Source organism: Leptonotus elevatus, chromosome 17 (genome assembly GCF_054856555.1).
Source record: "Leptonotus elevatus isolate MCC_2025b chromosome 17, RoL_Lele_1.0, whole genome shotgun sequence".
Classification (NCBI taxonomy): Eukaryota; Metazoa; Chordata; class Actinopteri; order Syngnathiformes; family Syngnathidae; genus Leptonotus; species Leptonotus elevatus.
This window is the reverse complement of record NC_141255.1, coordinates 2,236,788-2,252,826: the sequence shown is the minus strand read 5'-3', so window position 1 is coordinate 2,252,826 and position 16,039 is coordinate 2,236,788. Positions and strand designations below refer to the sequence as shown.

General features: G+C 46.5%; 2 protein-coding genes across 2 annotated transcripts; both read right to left on the bottom strand.

The window, feature by feature from the left end:
* Positions 1-746: 746 nt before the first annotated feature.
* Positions 747-2,214, bottom strand: ndufa12 (NADH:ubiquinone oxidoreductase subunit A12). Its single transcript, XM_086059484.1, has 4 exons — positions 2,102-2,214; positions 1,792-1,877; positions 1,553-1,640; positions 747-988 (listed from the first exon to the last, which is right to left on the bottom strand). Exons 1-4 carry the CDS (start codon positions 2,188-2,190, stop codon positions 814-816), a joined length of 438 nt encoding a protein of 145 aa, XP_085915610.1. The 5' UTR covers positions 2,191-2,214; the 3' UTR covers positions 747-813.
* Positions 2,215-2,494: 280 nt separating this feature from the next.
* fgd6 (FYVE, RhoGEF and PH domain containing 6) lies at positions 2,495-16,033 on the bottom strand. Its single transcript, XM_086060310.1, is given in 22 exon segments — positions 2,495-3,311; positions 3,371-3,519; positions 3,597-3,725; positions 3,804-3,898; positions 5,150-5,252; positions 5,351-5,494; positions 5,582-5,684; positions 5,756-5,835; positions 5,916-5,999; positions 6,081-6,149; positions 6,227-6,298; positions 6,382-6,440; positions 6,514-6,564; positions 7,820-7,907; positions 7,984-8,140; positions 8,214-8,365; positions 9,095-9,125; positions 9,321-9,388; positions 10,669-10,792; positions 12,810-13,528; positions 13,530-14,539; positions 15,777-16,033. Coding segments are annotated over 22 exon segments (3,540 nt in total). The 5' UTR covers positions 15,787-16,033; the 3' UTR covers positions 2,495-3,268.
* Positions 16,034-16,039: the final 6 nt, after the last annotated feature.

Sequence of the window (16,039 nt, the reverse complement as noted above, 5' to 3'; positions counted from 1 at the left end):
AGGCAAAAAAACTAAAACAATAAACAATAGAAAACACAATAGAAAGCTCTCAAAGTTTCCGTGCATTGCCAAATTTATTCAAAACAATGCCGAGATACCAGTGGACTCTGCTAGTCCTTTGGGCATACTATTTTTATTTTATTTTTTTCCATTTACAAAATGTTCATTTTCTGTTTGACCAGAATGGGTTCAAAGGTCGCCGCGGAGAAAAATCCTGGTCCATTCACGATTGTGGGAATCTCGTGTAATTTAAATAATTTTTCTTTTATGGCATAGAAGCTTAGTTTAGAGCGGTGTTTCTCATCCCTGGAGCCTGTTTTGCATGTCTCCCTATATTCCACATGCAGGTAATTCCAATGACAGCTCATCAGCAAGCTGTGGAGAAGCCTGATATCGATCCTCACCTGTGTGTGGAATAAGGAGACATGGAAAACAAACTGGATAGTGTGCCCCGAGGACCAGGGTTGAGAAACACTGCATTATAGAACAAACTGTTGTTTTGTATTAAGTACCCAAAAAAATTTTTTTGAATAAACAGTTTTTTTATTTACAATATCACATAAGGCTTTTTTTTTTACTGTGTATTGTAGGCTAATTCAGGTGTGATGTTATTTTGTTGCCTCGTACTTGTGACGCATCAAAGCTGAATCTAATCCTGCAGTATCCATTTCTGTCACATGACATTGAAAATGGAAGCTTACCAGTTTGCCTTCATTCACCAGCGCTACAAGGAAAAACATGCAAAGTGCAAATATTCCATACGTTTTATTGAGGTGCAGCTGTGTGCAGAGAACATGAGCGGGAGGTCGGGGGTCACTGGGCTTTAGGGGGCACCCACTCATGGATCTTCTTACGCGTGGTGGAAAAGGGCACGTACTGCTGCGGGGAGCCGCTCACGTTGAACTGGTGCACTTCGGCCAGGAACTTTTTGGGCTCGGGCGGGTGCGTGGTGGGGGGGTTGTCTGTCGTGCAGTGGAGCCAGCCATGCCTGGGAGGGAGGGAGGGGGAAAACGTGATTGCAGCTTCATTCCAAAAGTCTTCTTCTTTGTTTTAGCACCAAAAGCATGTCTGTATGTATTACACTGCCCTCTGGTGGCCAAAGCGCACACACTCAAAGGGATACAATGTCAACGGGCAATGATGTATGAATGACGCACCAACATCCATCCACCCATTTTCCGACAAGCTTATTCCTCATTAAAAGTATTTCCATTCATTTAACTGGGGAAAGATGACTTGCGATTTTATTAGCCTAATGACTTCACTGCCAAAGTAATTTTTGAGCTTTTCAGGGACCTCAGGGACCTTCAGAGCTCAGAAGCGGGTAAATGCCAAGCCAAGATTTACTCTCGTTTTTGACCGCGCATCATCCGCTGCACGTTTTCTTGTGGTATACTTGATTTTTTTCCACTCGAGTCACTCAACTCAACATCCCGTCTGCCTACCGTGACACGCCCCCAAAAATGTACTGTATTTTGTTGCAGAGATTTTTTTCTTTAAATTTTTTTTGTGTGCTTTTTTTTTTTTATTAAAATAATCGGAGGACACGTACCATTCGGCGGGGACCATGCTACTATCCACTTCCCACAAAGTTTTCTTTCCATTCATCTCTGTGGTGTAGATCACCCAGCGATGACGTCCTGGATGCATTTTGGGCAAAAGAGAGATTTAATGCCGGTGTTGTCAAAATTCTCAGATCCAGCGACCCAGGTTAAAGAAGCGAATGGATCAAATAACACAAAACAACTTCACCACAACGTCATTTTCCATATAAAATGCTCACGTTCTTACCATAGAAGTAGTTCTTCTTGTCCTCGTAATATTTGTTGCCATATTTGTCCACACCTATCAGGGCTCCTGTCTTCACATCGTTTGCCCTGTCATATATAAACGTTCAAATCGTTCATTAAATCGACTATTTTGTGGAATGAAACAACAGAGAAACCAGTGAAAGTTTCACGACTTCTGTGTAAAAGCTGGGCTGGCTAGCAACATGCTAACTTAGCTTGGCAACGTTCACACATCAACATTCGGCGTTCATAAAAGTATTTAGTTGTCAGTCGTTCAAAATAACAGCGTCCAAATAATTACTCCAACTAACCTAAATAATTGGAGAAGAAACCCCCGGACACCGCCATGACCTCCTATTTGTCCCAAAGCCCTTCGGACTATGTTGACGTATTCCGCCATCTTGAGACGGAAGTGTTTGGGGGACGGGATGTTATCCGGAGAGCAACAAGCATACCTAAAATCATTCCTTTACCATATGATTAATGACTTCTATCACCAAAACTGCATTATATTTACAAAGAATTATGGCCTAATTATGATTTTTTTTTGTAGGAGATTCTACCTACACACATTTTATATTACAATAGTTAATGTTGATGTACAACACAGGTTTTTCCGTATGGATATGTGACGTCACTGACGTAAAAAATAAACACACCAAGCCAAATATATATTTAGTTTATTAAAAACTGTTGCCTGACAGTTTATGATTGTTTTGTAGGAGACTCTACCTCCACGCAGTTGATATAAAAAAAAATAGCCATTGTTAAAATACAATCACAAGCAAACGCATAACGTGCTTCCAAGACCCTGAACAATATCAGGAAGACAATAACGAATGAGCGTCACAATAACAACATGGAGCAGATAGTTGCGTCTGAAACAATGTTCAAGCGGGGGGGAAAAAATATCAAATTTTTTCAAATAGGAGACCAAGGTGGCAGAAAATGCAAAAAATAAAATAAAATGGGGCAAAGACGGCTGAAGAGTTGACATTCTGAAGAGTATGAAAAATAGATTCAATGATGTATTTCCAGTTTTGTCCAGGACACTCTTAGACCCACGATCGACAACAGTTACTCGGAATATTACAATTGAAGAATTGACATCTCTAAACTTGAAAAATCAATACCAGCATCTTCCTGATGCTGACTGTAAAGCACATCTGGTCATCCATTGTAAATGAATGCGAGTGTTTTACGTGTCAGTCAACCTGCTTGACTTTCATATCAAAATAGTTTTCCTTCATTTCACACAACAAGGATCCTTACCAGGGCTTTCCTGGTGGGAAACGGTCCACTTTCACACACATTCTTTGGCATTTGAGCCACAACTGCAGCAGTAGACAGAAAATGAGAAGAAAAAAGCTCCCGGTTCTTTAAAAAAAAAAAAAAGGGGGGGGCGCCGCTGTCCCGATCGGCGTCCCATCTCCTACGGGACGCGGCGTGACCTTCCTGGTTGTCCGTCTACTGGCTCGTCACTGCTCGAGGATCATGGCCTCCTGAAAAGCTTCAATCCACCTAAAGGAGAAAGCGATGAGGCCAAGGATGCGTTTTGGTATCGCGAGGCACAGTTTTACCTCCGCGCGGTGGGGATGTCGTCGGCTCGGAAGATGTAGAAGAGCGTGTTCTTATGGTACAGCTTGAATTGAAGCTTCTGCGCCGGCCCGTTTTTCTCCTCCCGCAGGAAGAAGCCGAGCAGCGGCTGGCTCTCCAGCGCCGCCACATCCTGCCGGGGAGAAGGACAACAAAAGTCGAGTCGATGGCAACGGGGGGGGCTGAAAAGAAGACGGCGGCGGCGGTTACCTCGCTGGCGGCATACGTGTACAGCACTTTGTTCTTGATGACGAACCACAAGCGCTTCCACTGCTTCTTGTTGCCCTTGGACCGGTTCAGGTAGCCGCTCATGGACGAGTTTTCCGTGTTGGCCGAGACCTGGGAAGCGAGCCAAGAGAGCGTTAAGGGCCATTGCTGTGACGCTTCGTATCGCGCGCCTCTTCGCTCTTCACGTGCCTCTTTTAATGCGGCCGGAATCTTTTTTTGTTTCCGGGTAAAGGAGAACGCTCCGGATTTGATGGGAGACACAGATGACGAGGCGCGGCGGTCACCTGGGAAGAAAAAGAAAAGAAAAGAAAAGACAACACCGTCCAAAGATAAGTTGTGGTTTTCCATGGTTGTTTTTTTTTTTTTTTTTAAATAACATGTTAGCTCACTAGTTTAAACATGACATTCTGATTTATATTACATTTGTGGAATGTGAGTTATGAAGCAAAATCAAGCCGTTTTTATCCATATCAGGAGGCGGCCATTTTTCCACTTGCTGTCGACTGAAGATGACATCACAGTTGCTCAGGGCTCAGGCAACGGCCAATCACAGCTTGGCAAAATGGCCACCTTCTGGATTTTTCTCCTTAACAAATATTCCACTAACGCAATATTAACCGGAATACCATATTTAGACTAGTGGGGCCGCATAAAACATATTATTGTCAAGAATGTTTTATTTTTTTGGGGGGAGGGGGTTGACTTCCCCTTTAATGTTATTTTTATGCTTGTATCTGAAAGTGAATTGCATTATATCGTTTAATACGATGTCAAGGACGGTCATTAGCATAGCATGTTCGAATTAGCAAAGCATTTCTAATTGTTGAATTGTAATATTTTGGTGTATTCATTAAGTGGTCAAGGCATATGAACTCATTCACTCCCAGCCATTTTCACTGAAGCAACCCCCTTCACTCCCGGATTTTGCAAGGCCCACAGAATATTGTGTTGCATTGCTATAAAAACAAAGAGCAAAAGAGAGATTCTTCCATCAGGGAAAAATCTGTTTCCATTTGCAGAAATTAGCATTAGAATATAGCTAAGTTTCATCATTATTCGCAAATCTGTTTAAAACACTGGGGAAAATATATATATTTTTTTTTTGCAACGTGGCCCTGGTTGATCTCTTATATTCTACTGCCACCTGCTGACCGTTTTTTCTAATAGCTACCATTGCTTTAAGCGACCTCTTTTAAGTCAGAAGCCGCATCAAAGCCTTCTGTATGCTCTAGCATAAAAAAAAAAAGCATAAAAAACAAATACGTTTTTGGGAGCATGGCAATATTTAAAATAGAATGTTTTTACACGTATTTGGGAGCAAATGAGTTAATGGAGCTAACGTTACAACTAATATAACTTTTGTGAGGTATCATTCAGTGCGGGACGCTACGATCCCGATAGTGTAAACAACAGCAAATAAGCAAAAGTGAAATGTAAAAAAAAAATAAATAAATAAATAAATAATAATAATAATAATAAAACACAAAAAAACGCATCCACTGGTGTTTTTGTGGCATCTCGACACATGCACTCACTGCTCTCCTGCAGTTTGGCAAAGCAGTGGTCACACACGCGTGCCGGCTGGTTCTTCAAGTACTCCAGGTAGTACTTGTTGGCCGAGCAGGCCTGGCACACCACCTGCCGGAATGCAAGATGAGAGGCCGTGAGGGAGGACGAGGCGGAAGCGTCGCTGAGCGGCCCGAGACCGCAAAAAGGTTCGGGGCGCGTTTGGTCACCTTCCCGCAGGCGCGGCAGTGATGGCGCCGCCAGGTGAGGGTGAACTCGCAGGTGCAGATCATGCACATGGTGGCCCTCAGGTCGGGGATCCAGATCGGGGCTTTGGAGCCGAGGGGGGCGCCGCTGTCCAGCACGCCGTCGGCCTGCGCGGGGTTACGCGGCGTCAGGGAGGAGCTTTGAAAACGCAAGCGTGGCGAGCGGCGAGCGAGAGCGGCGAGCGAGAGCGTCACCTCCTCCTGACTGCGGCTGGAGATGAAACTGATCTTCTTCTTGGCGTGGTCGTCGATGGCTTTGGCGATGGCCTCCAGCCACTCGTCTCGCTCTGTCGCCGAACTAGAGGCAGAAAACGAGTCCGCTCTAATAAACGTTAAACGCCGCGACACATATTCAAAAAGGGTAGCAACCTTGCAGACAAGATGAAGGAGCGTTCCACGCTCTCGATGTTCAGCTCGTTCTGGTAGGCCTCCTGACTGGGCTTGCTCACCTGCGGGAAAAAAAGCCAACGTCGCTAACGAGTCGCGATCGCAAGCGGCGCGGCGCCCGCGCCACGATTTGTCGCCTCACCTTCATGCCAGCGAGGGACAGCACGCAGTTGAGTTTGTACTGGGCCGACTGGACGGGCGTGGTGTACATGAGCGCGTCGTTGAACTGCACGGATACAAAGCGGAGGTGAAGACGAGAAGGGAAAACGTCGCGGGAAAAGATGGGAGAAATGGGCTTGCGGCTCACCAGGAAGAACACCCGCGGCTGCATGACCTTCCTGGAGAGCTTCATGAGCGTTCCCTCCTTCAGGAACACCTGCGGGAACCCGCCGAGAGTCAACTCTCGTCGCCGTCGTCGTGACTTGCGGGCGACGGAGGAGGCGGGGCTCTTACCCTGCCCGGCTGAATGATCTCTTGGTGGCCATTCAGACTGTACTGGATCTGCATCAGCTTCTCAAAGTTGTCCTGGAGAAAGAAAACAAAAAAAAAAACATGATGGCGATGGGAAGGGAGACTAAAAAGGTCAGGAGTGGAACGGCGCCTCTCACCCCTTGTTTCATGATGTCGTTGGCGTGGTTGGCGACTTCCTTCACGATGCTTAGGGCCGCTGCACGGATGAAAACGTTTGGATAAAGACACATTCCTGGAGGTTGCTTCACGTTTTGTTTTTTTAATCTCACCTTCTGTGTCCTTGTAGTCCTCAGAGTCCCGAGGCAGATTCTTCAAATAATCTAGAAATGGGCAGAGGTGACATTCTTGTTGCTGTCCACTAGGTGTCAGCATAGCGCAGAATAAACTCAAAGTCGGCGCAAGAGCAACGGTGGGCACATTTTTGGGGTAAGCCCAGGCTCCGGAGCCCAATTAGAGTACGTGGGGTGGACCTCAACGTTTGACTCCTCCCACACGGATTCTGGACCTCTAAGTGTCTAAACTATGGGGGTATTTAAAACAAAAGCGATTCAGCGATATATCGCGATATTACCGCGCACAAATTCTCGTATTGATTCAATATGCAGCCAAATCGATGTTTAAACATAATTTTTTTTTCATGGACATTTTCAACAAAACATCTTACTTAGTGTTAGGGTTCACACTTTAAGCATGGAAGAATGTTGTATTAATATCACAATAAGCCTTAATATTTTATTTCAATGCTACAGATTGCAACCTGTTACAATGCCTGAGCCTTGAGCAACTGTGATGTCATCTTATTAAAATTAAAAAGGGCTGGATTTTGCTTCATAACTCATATTCCACAAATGTAATATTAATCAAAATGTCATATTTAAACTAGTGAGGTCACATGTAACATATTATTGTCAAGAATCGTTTTGACTTCCCCTTTAACCATTCCTTGAACATCGAAAATTACAAACTGACTGAAACCCAAACCCTAATCTCCCATCCAGGGAGTGCACCCTCTGCTGGGAACATGTGGTACTGCACTCCTCCCACTCGTTTCTATGTGGAGGACTTCATTTGAACCAATGTTGACCCCCCCCTTTTTGGGCACCTAAACACACTGGACGTGCTTCCATGGCTCTAAAACACTCTGTTCACCCAGAATGGACGTCAAAATGGCCGTTTCGACCACTATCTTCAAAAAGTAGAACTAACTCCGCCCTGATTGGTTGAGTGTTTGTAATTTTTGCTGTTCCATAAAGTGTCTAAAAAAATTAACTACATTTCAAAAAGTTGTTAAAACCATTTTATAATAAATAAATTTAAAAAAAAAAACTTTGAAACTTCCTGTTTCTGCATTTATTAAAAAATAATAATAATTCCGTGACTATTGGTAAATTCTAGAAATTAATGAGTTATAATGAATAAATGAGACATTTCTGCAACCATTTTAGTTATTTGTGCCACTACAATGTCAATACAATTACAAAAATCTTGTAATGGTAGAAACAATTAAGTAAAGAAATGTTGATACTGTAAACGGCGCATTTTTGCCCACGCCTGCGCTCGAGAATGAGTAGCCACCTGTCAGCAGCAGCTGGTACTGCGGGATCCTCTGGACAGGCTTCAGCAGGTAGTGCTTGAGGGCAAGGCTGGCACATCTGGCACTCATCTGCGCCGAAAACAACACGCGCCACAATCAGCCTGCGCCGGTTGCCGTCTGGCAGCACACAAACGTCTCGTGTTACCTCAAACTCTCGCACCACGGCGGCAAAGGCCGGGTTTTTCCTGCACTGCTCGTCCAAAAGCGCCACGTTGTCGTCGAACTGGCGAATATACGTGGAGTACATCTTCAGATACGGGCCCTTCTGCACAAAGATGTCCGCCAGCCGCTGGTGCTCGCTCCTGCGGACGCACAAAGAGGAGACGGTGACATGTCACGTGACGAGTGTAAATTAGAGTGGGAGCGAGCACGTACCAGTGCGCCACCCTTTCCTCCAGCTCCCTCAGCAGGTCCTTGTTGAGCTGGTAGAGCTGCGGCAGGTAATAGAGGACCTGGCTGAGGACGCGCTCGTCCACCACCGGCTTGCCGTTCTGACGCGTCGCCTTGGCAACGGCATCCCTGAAGTCCTGCGGGCAGAAATGAGGTCTCAGTTGGAACGCGGACAAACAGGACACGCCCACACACGGTTGAGTTCAGCGCCCTCGGCCGGGCCGCGTGCCAACGCACACATCCACCTGGAAGGAAGCAGCGAGGACACGGACACGCGCGCACTGACTAAATGTTTCACTTTTCACCAATCAGAAGCACTGAATTTCAGAATTTCTGTATGTATTTTATTTTGAAATGTTTTTGTCATGTCATAAGGTAAAATATTGCGAACTTCTTCGGGGATGCACTTGGAGCAACTATTTATAGCATTCATGGCTATCTATTAATAATTGCAACATGATAGCGGCGGTATTATTATGAGCCAGGTAGCAATAATCGCGCGCCATGTGATTATCTTATGATGTAATATAATGCAATTACTTTGTCGGCGCACCCACGCGTGCACGCACGGGGGGGATGTCGGCCAGAAACTTAAAAAACACTCAAGTCGCACATCAGCTGGATGGCTCGCCGCAAGAATGCGCGCAGTACGCGCACACACACACACAAAGAGCGATATCGATGTGTGTGCGTAGAGGTCAGCTCCGTGGCAGGAGGAAGCAGCTGCTGCGTCCGCGGGCAGAAAAGAATGCGAGCTGACCCGATTTCTTGGACAGAACCCCCCCCCCCCCCTCCCACGCCGGGTTCCAGCCACAGGATGGCACTTTCCACTAATCCCGTCGTCGCCAGGGTCACGTGACACTTACGATGTGAAGAAGCTTGAGGACGTCCACGAACCTGCAAACGGCATAAAAAGGGGTGTCAGGTCCTGAAAGTCATTTGGAATACATTTACATAATAAGACTATTATGTTTAAGTTGGTCAGAGAGACTTTAGTCACATGACTCCGTTTCACCAATAAGCACGAGTGAAGTCGAAACTCCGTTTAAGCAGTCAAGCAAAGCGCTCGTCGCCATCGTGGGTGCGACTCACACTTTCTCCGAGCTCATGATCTCAAGGGCGATGTGCGCCACCTTCTTGCGCTTGGTCTCGTCCTCCAACTGCAAAAAAAAAAAGAAAAAAGAAAAAAAAAAGAGATGCCATTTTGTTATCGGTGATGTCACTCGTGTCAAGTTGTTCGCCGCTATTTGTGAACACGTTATCTCCATGTGGCAGCGGCGGTGGCGATGCGAGCCGAAGTGCTTGGCAGCAGCGCGGGCATTTTCACGCGCAATGCGCGTAAAGCGGGGCTGGGCAAGCTTTTGTGGACCAAGGTGCCACATTTGGGTTTGAAAATGGTTGGAGGGGTCATGATATACAAAGAGCACAAAGAATACGCAAAATGGTTTATTTTAATAATAAAATAATAATTCAGGCTCATGTTTTGTTGTATTTATTCATAATTACTTTATAATTATTTAATGTAAAAAGTGTACTGTTTTTATTATCTATAGTAAATACATTTAACAAAATGTAATAATTCAATAATATTTTAGGGATGTTTGATAGCACTGTTTTTAAATATGCAAAGTACCGATACCACTTGTACTTTTGATACTTAAAATTTCCAAAAAGAAAACAACAAATGATCATTTTAATGAATCCCAATATAGCATTTTCCTTAAAAATTGCATGAAATTAATAACAATTTTCTATTCTTCTCATTTCTCGCTCCTGATAGTAAAACAAGAGATGTTGCTATTGGCCGCCGCCGCGAGTACCGATACCTTGAAATAAGGCCAGGTATCGACCCGAGACCGATATCGGTACTCGGCCGTCCCTAGTTAAAATATTGTGAAATTAATTTTGCTATCTTTATTCTGCATTGACAATGAATAAATTAACCTATTATTTAATCATGTAATAAAACATGTATACAAATTGTTAATTGTTTTAATTTATTTATTTTTTGTTATTATTCCAAATATTTTTTATGACTTTATTTATAATAATTCAATCAAGAGAATAAAAAGTGGCTAGGTGAATTATTTAATTTTACCATTTTATTTTATTGATACCTACCAATTACTTCAGAAATCAAATATAAAATGTTAAATGTCGTTAAACATTATATAGTGTCATGTATTGTACCCTTGTAATATTTACAATAAATAAACTAACCAATTATTTAATTAAAAAAAAAATGCTGTGTATGTATGGATAACTGTTATTTTACAATACATAAATCAAATAACTATTTATTGATATAAATAAAAACAGTTGATGAAGAAAACATATGAATTCTGAAAATGTGTCAATCCTGGCGTGTTGACCTCCACGTGTTTACCACCAGACCCCCCCACCCCCCCACCCCCCCCGCTTGCGGAGGCGACGCGCCCACCTGTCTGTCGACCTCGTCCCCGTGTTCCTTGCTGGAGGTCGAGCTGTTGTCCTCCTCGTCCCAACTGCGGGCCTCCTCGTCCTCCTCCTCCTCCTCCGAGTGGACGTCCCCCCTCGGCCAGTCGCTGCTCCACAAAGACAGACAGATGTGCATAATTAGTGATGCCGTTAAAATTGCTTGCTACTGCATGAATTATGTGTTGGAAGTGTTTATTAATGATTGAGAACGAGGTAAAGGTTTGTGTGAGCGAGCGCAAGCTCAGACACGTGTCGGCCTCCGACGTTTTCGCGTGCTTGCGGCTCAAACTAAACGGTGCGCGTTCTCGGCTCCCCTCCTGGCGGAACGCCCCGAGATAATGTGTTATGAATAAACCAATCACATTCAAACTCATGTTAAGTCATTTCAAGTGACTCGGATGAACCCAAAAATAAAATGAAGATTTCAAGATGGCTTTTCCTGACTTTTTTTTTTCCCCTCTCTCTTAAAGTCAAAGAGAAGAAAGAAGAAGAAAAAAAAGTGAGTGTTGAGGTTACGAGAAGGCTAAACACAGAGTGAGGAAGGCCAGCCTGAGGAGGAGGCGGCTGGTGGTTGCCGCACATTTATTTTCCCACTTCTGGAGGAGCCATGTGGCGTTTTTTTTTGTGCGACGCGCAGACATTTCCTGCCCCGGCGTGCTGAAAATAACCCACAGGAAGACCACGGGGGCGACCTGCAGCACGTCGCAGGCGTTTCACGCGCTCCCGACTCGCGCCGATGTCACCCGTCGCCGCCTGGGGGGCTCGGACCACCTGGGTCGGGACCTGCAGCCGGCCTGGCTTGTGCTTTTATTGCTAGCGGGACCTCAACCAAGGAATTTGTTAGCAGAGTGACTCAAAAAATGACAAGTCATTTCCTGAAAATGACGCGGAGGGCTCAAGGAAGAAACCACAGATTGTGAATTGATGTGCTGGTAACAGTGAAATGCGAGGTTGTACTTGTCAAGGGGGAAAAAAAACGACAAGCCAACTGCGGTGAGAAAGGTTGTTGTTGGTTTACGTTCAACCTTCAGTTGCTGCACCCTGACCCAACATGAGTGATGTCATAAGGGAAGGTGGGCTCAAATTGTGGAGGTGTTAGTATGTAATTATAGGAGCTTGAAATGATCAAATTGTGTCTGGGAGGACAAAAACGTGGATTCCCAACCAGCAATCAGGTGTGCCATGGGAACGACCCAATTTCACTTGAATTGAATTAGATCAAAAATGATTTCCTACAAAAAAAAAACATTATATTTCTTCATCTATATAAGTACATTTTGCAGAGGAAATTTGGCCCCATTCTAAAATAGAGTCAAATTTACACTTGGAAAAGCGCAAAATATTCAGAGTAAATTTTACTCAAAAGTATTTTACTGTGTACGAGAGAACTTGCCAATCCTAAGAAAAAACGATGAACGATTTTTAAATCAGAAATTCTAAGCACATTTTGCAAAAAGTGATTTTGACTCAATTTGACTAGTTTTTTTTTTTTTTCATGAAGTCACTCAAGGGTTGAGGATCAAACCCACAACTTCAGGTTGGGAGACAATATGTCGCTCGTGTCAGCTGGAATCTTCGTACCTCCAAGACGACGTTTTTGGGCTCCTTTTGGATTGTGGCAAACAGTGGGCGTGGCATAGCTCAGGTGGTAGAGTGGCAGTCTAGTGAAATGTACTAAAAAAAATCCTTCTAAAATGCACTTATTTAATTTAAATCCTTCTCAAATTTACTTTTACTGTTATGGGATTGGCCAATTCTCTTGTACACAGTAAAAATACTTCAGAGAAAATTTGACTCTCTTCCAAGTGTAAATGTTACTCTGTTTAGAGTGGGACCAAATCGATTCCAGATGGCAGAAGGCACAATTACCTGCGTCGCCACCTTGTCACTTTGTGTCTTTTTTGCTTCAGTACGGCATTGATACTAACTTGTGTTTCATTGATTCTGAAAATGAGTCATGGCTTCGCGGGAGTACATGAGCTCAGACTCAGATTTCACACTGACTAAGTCAATTTGCGGGTAAATTGAGAAGAGATCGACCATTGCTCATTCGTACTTTTTGGCAACATTTTCTTTGGCGGCGTGACATTTTTTTCAAATGTAAAACATGTGACTCAATCCCACCTGCCGCGGTGGTCCTCCTGAAACCCGTGGTAGGGGTCCTGCGCCTCGTAGACGTCCGAGTCGTCGCCGTCCTGCGACCAGCCCGACCTGCCGCCGTGGAACGGCAGGTTCATGTACTCGGGGATCTCCTCGTAGAGCGGGACGTTCTCGTACTCGGCGCTCCCGTCGTCGGCATCGGCGACGCTGACCTCGCCGATGCAGCTGTTGGGGCGCCCCGCCCGCTCGCACTCGGCGTTGGCGCAGTCCAGCGGGTGGCCTCCCTTGGCCAGCAGCTTGGGCAGCATCTTGACCGACACCCGCAGCTCCAGCAGCTTCCGGAAGGAGAGGCTGCGCTTGTTGGGGTCCGCGCGCATGGCCAGGTCGGCGGCAGAGAAGGACTGCGCCCGCTGCTTGGCCCCCAGCGCCGGCGCCGCCGCCCGACTTTTGGGCGGCACGCTGCTCCTGGTGGGCATCTGGCGACTGAAGAAGGTCACGCAGGGTCGGGTGAAGCGCCAGGAATGTTTCTCTTGGGGGGGCGCGGGCAGCTCCCTCATGGGGCCGTGAGGAGGCGCCGGGGGGCAAGCCGAGGGCGGCGGCGGGGCGGGCAGGCTGTGCCGCTGAGGTTTCCGGGGCGGCGGCCTCGCCGGCTGCTGGTCCTCGGCAGAGAAGGCCTTCCTGGCGTGCAGCGGGGGCGGCGGGCAGCCCAGTTTGATCTGCTTGGGGAGGCTGTTGGTGACGGGGGTAGCGCTTAAAATCGCCGTAGCCGTCTTCCTCCTCCTCGCCGCCACGCTCCTCGCCGTCTTGCTCGCCCGCCAGCTGCGGCCGGGAGAGCAGGCTGAGCGAGTGCGAGGCGTTCTTGCGCAGTCTCGAAGAGGCGCGGTGCGTCCTGAGGAGGCGAGGGGAGAGGGAGGTCTGGCGTGGAGGCGGCACGGGAGCGCCGGGCCCGTCGTTCTCCTCCCTCGGGAAGTCCGCCTCCTGAGCATCCTGGGCCGCGCCTTCCACGCCGTCCTGCCTCACCAGGGTGGGCTTCTTATGTTTGCGAGGATGCGGGACAGGGAGGGGCTTACTCGGCGGCGCGGGAACCGAGGAGTCACCCTGTAAGTGGGCACCGCATTCCAGTTGCTCCAGATGTTGCGCAAGTGGCGATGAGGCGATGATGCTGCCTGCAACATCACAGCTGATTTCCACGGGTCCCGCGTTGTCTTCAGCGTCGGTCCCATTCCCGTCTTTGCCCACCCTGTCCAAGTGTCTCTGTCTGTGAGGCTTGTCCCGGGGCCTTTTGCTCCCCGCCGTGCCCTCACACAAACAATCCTCCGGCGCTCCTTCGTGAATCCCGTTCTTCAGCTCGTGAGCGTCATCGTCATGCACGCCGTTCTGCACGCGCCGACACCGGCAGCAGTCCCGCAGCCCACAAGTGCACGTGGGAAGGATGTAGTCTGATTCCCGCGTTGATAAAATGCCATTTCTGGCGTTGAGCAGCGAGAGGCTGTCCTCGAGAAGATCCTGCTCGGGAGATAAGATAAGGTGGGCTTTGAGGGGCGGCGAGGCGGCAGGGGGAGGAGGGGCTGCGGATTTTGGGATGCAGGGCTTGGGGGCGAGGGCCGGCTTTGTCCTCTTGAGGGTGGCGGGGGAAGGCTGGGAGGGAACGGGGGATGCGGCGAGCAGGCCTGGTTTGGGGGCGATGGGCGGGGGTGACGGCTTGGCCACGGCGGGAAGTTTAGGTTTGGGAGCTAATGGAGGCTTCTTCACACCTGCATGGACACAACGCAAGACAGGAGTCAAAACACACGCGTTAGCGCGTTATACTTCCTTCCTTTCTCAAATATCAGCAGAGACAGCTGCGAGATGAAGTTACAGGCAAGGTTAAAAGGTCACTTCGGGTTCAAGGGGGGGGGGGGGAGTAAAGTGTGAAATACATCATGCGTCAAGATTTGAATGGAAGAGCTGGGAGTACCGAATGAGTCACTGAAGCAAGAACCTGTGGCAAAAGTACACTCACAAACATCTTGAAGCTAAATAGTTTTGGTGTACACACACACACACACGCACACACACACAAAAGCAATGTCTGCAGTTAAAAAGCTGTCAACAGGAGGACAGATTTTAAGTGCAGTGACACCACTGCATCCTGCAGGGATCTTTCTAAAAGGTCAATGACCACAAACTCACAGACAAAACACCGAAATCCGTTCAGAATATGTCTGATTCTGACACAGATAACCAAATCAACGTTTTGGATAATAACTTAAATAGCAAAATTGATGTTTTTACGGTGTGCTCTCGTGTGTGTTTTTATAATTCTGGCAGGGAAAAGCAACGGAAAACATGTTTGGTTCCTGGTGTTAAATTTGACCAAAATGTGAACCACTGCACGCCGAATTCGTCCAGTTGTGATGACGATGTCATCAAAGCTCCGTAAGTACTTAATACGACGACCGACGAGCGAGAGGACACAAGTTTGCCTGATTTCTAAACGGAGTTTGGCAACACTCGTCGCAATGAAGTGTCAGGTAATGCGAACGAACAAATAAAAAAAAGAAAACAACCACAAAACTATCTGAAATGACGCAAAATCCATGTGAAGACTAAAAATTATTGAAGCAAAACTTTATTTGAAGCTTTACAAAGAGACGAGAAAGTCGCATTGAATATTTGGACGTGTAACATCAACAGCAGGACAGATGTTGAAAAGACAAAGGAGTTTTGACCATCTCTAACTGCAAGTGAGCCACTTCAAAGGGAAAACTACTTTCATTGTGAGTGATGGAGGCCCTTTGGAGAGCTCACAAAATGACGACTAGTGTATCCTATTGTCCTATTTGTGTGGAGGCGATTTTCCCTCCTAGGAAAAGCTGTAATTAAGTGGTTAAAAAGTGGTTGGTAACTGAACAGTTGTTTTTTTCACGGCGTTGCATTTACTATGAGCATTTTACCTAAAAGTATAGTGAGATGTTGCTAATTTGCATTTAGCCCCCGTAAGAAACAAACCTGTGCTCATGACTCCCGACTTGTTGCTGCTGCTTTCTCCATGAGGAACGTTAAATTCACTTTCAATGGAAGCGCGACAAGATCTTCGTTTTTTCCTGCCTCCACAACATTGTCACTTGGAAATCCACTGCGGGGAGCTGAAACAAACCACAGACCGTCGCTCTTACTCCTTATCTCGCTCGCACATCCACCGTCAACGACGTTATCCTTGTTGCTTTTTCCATTTTTCTCCAAAGTTTTTCGGCTTCGGCAAAGTTTGTCGG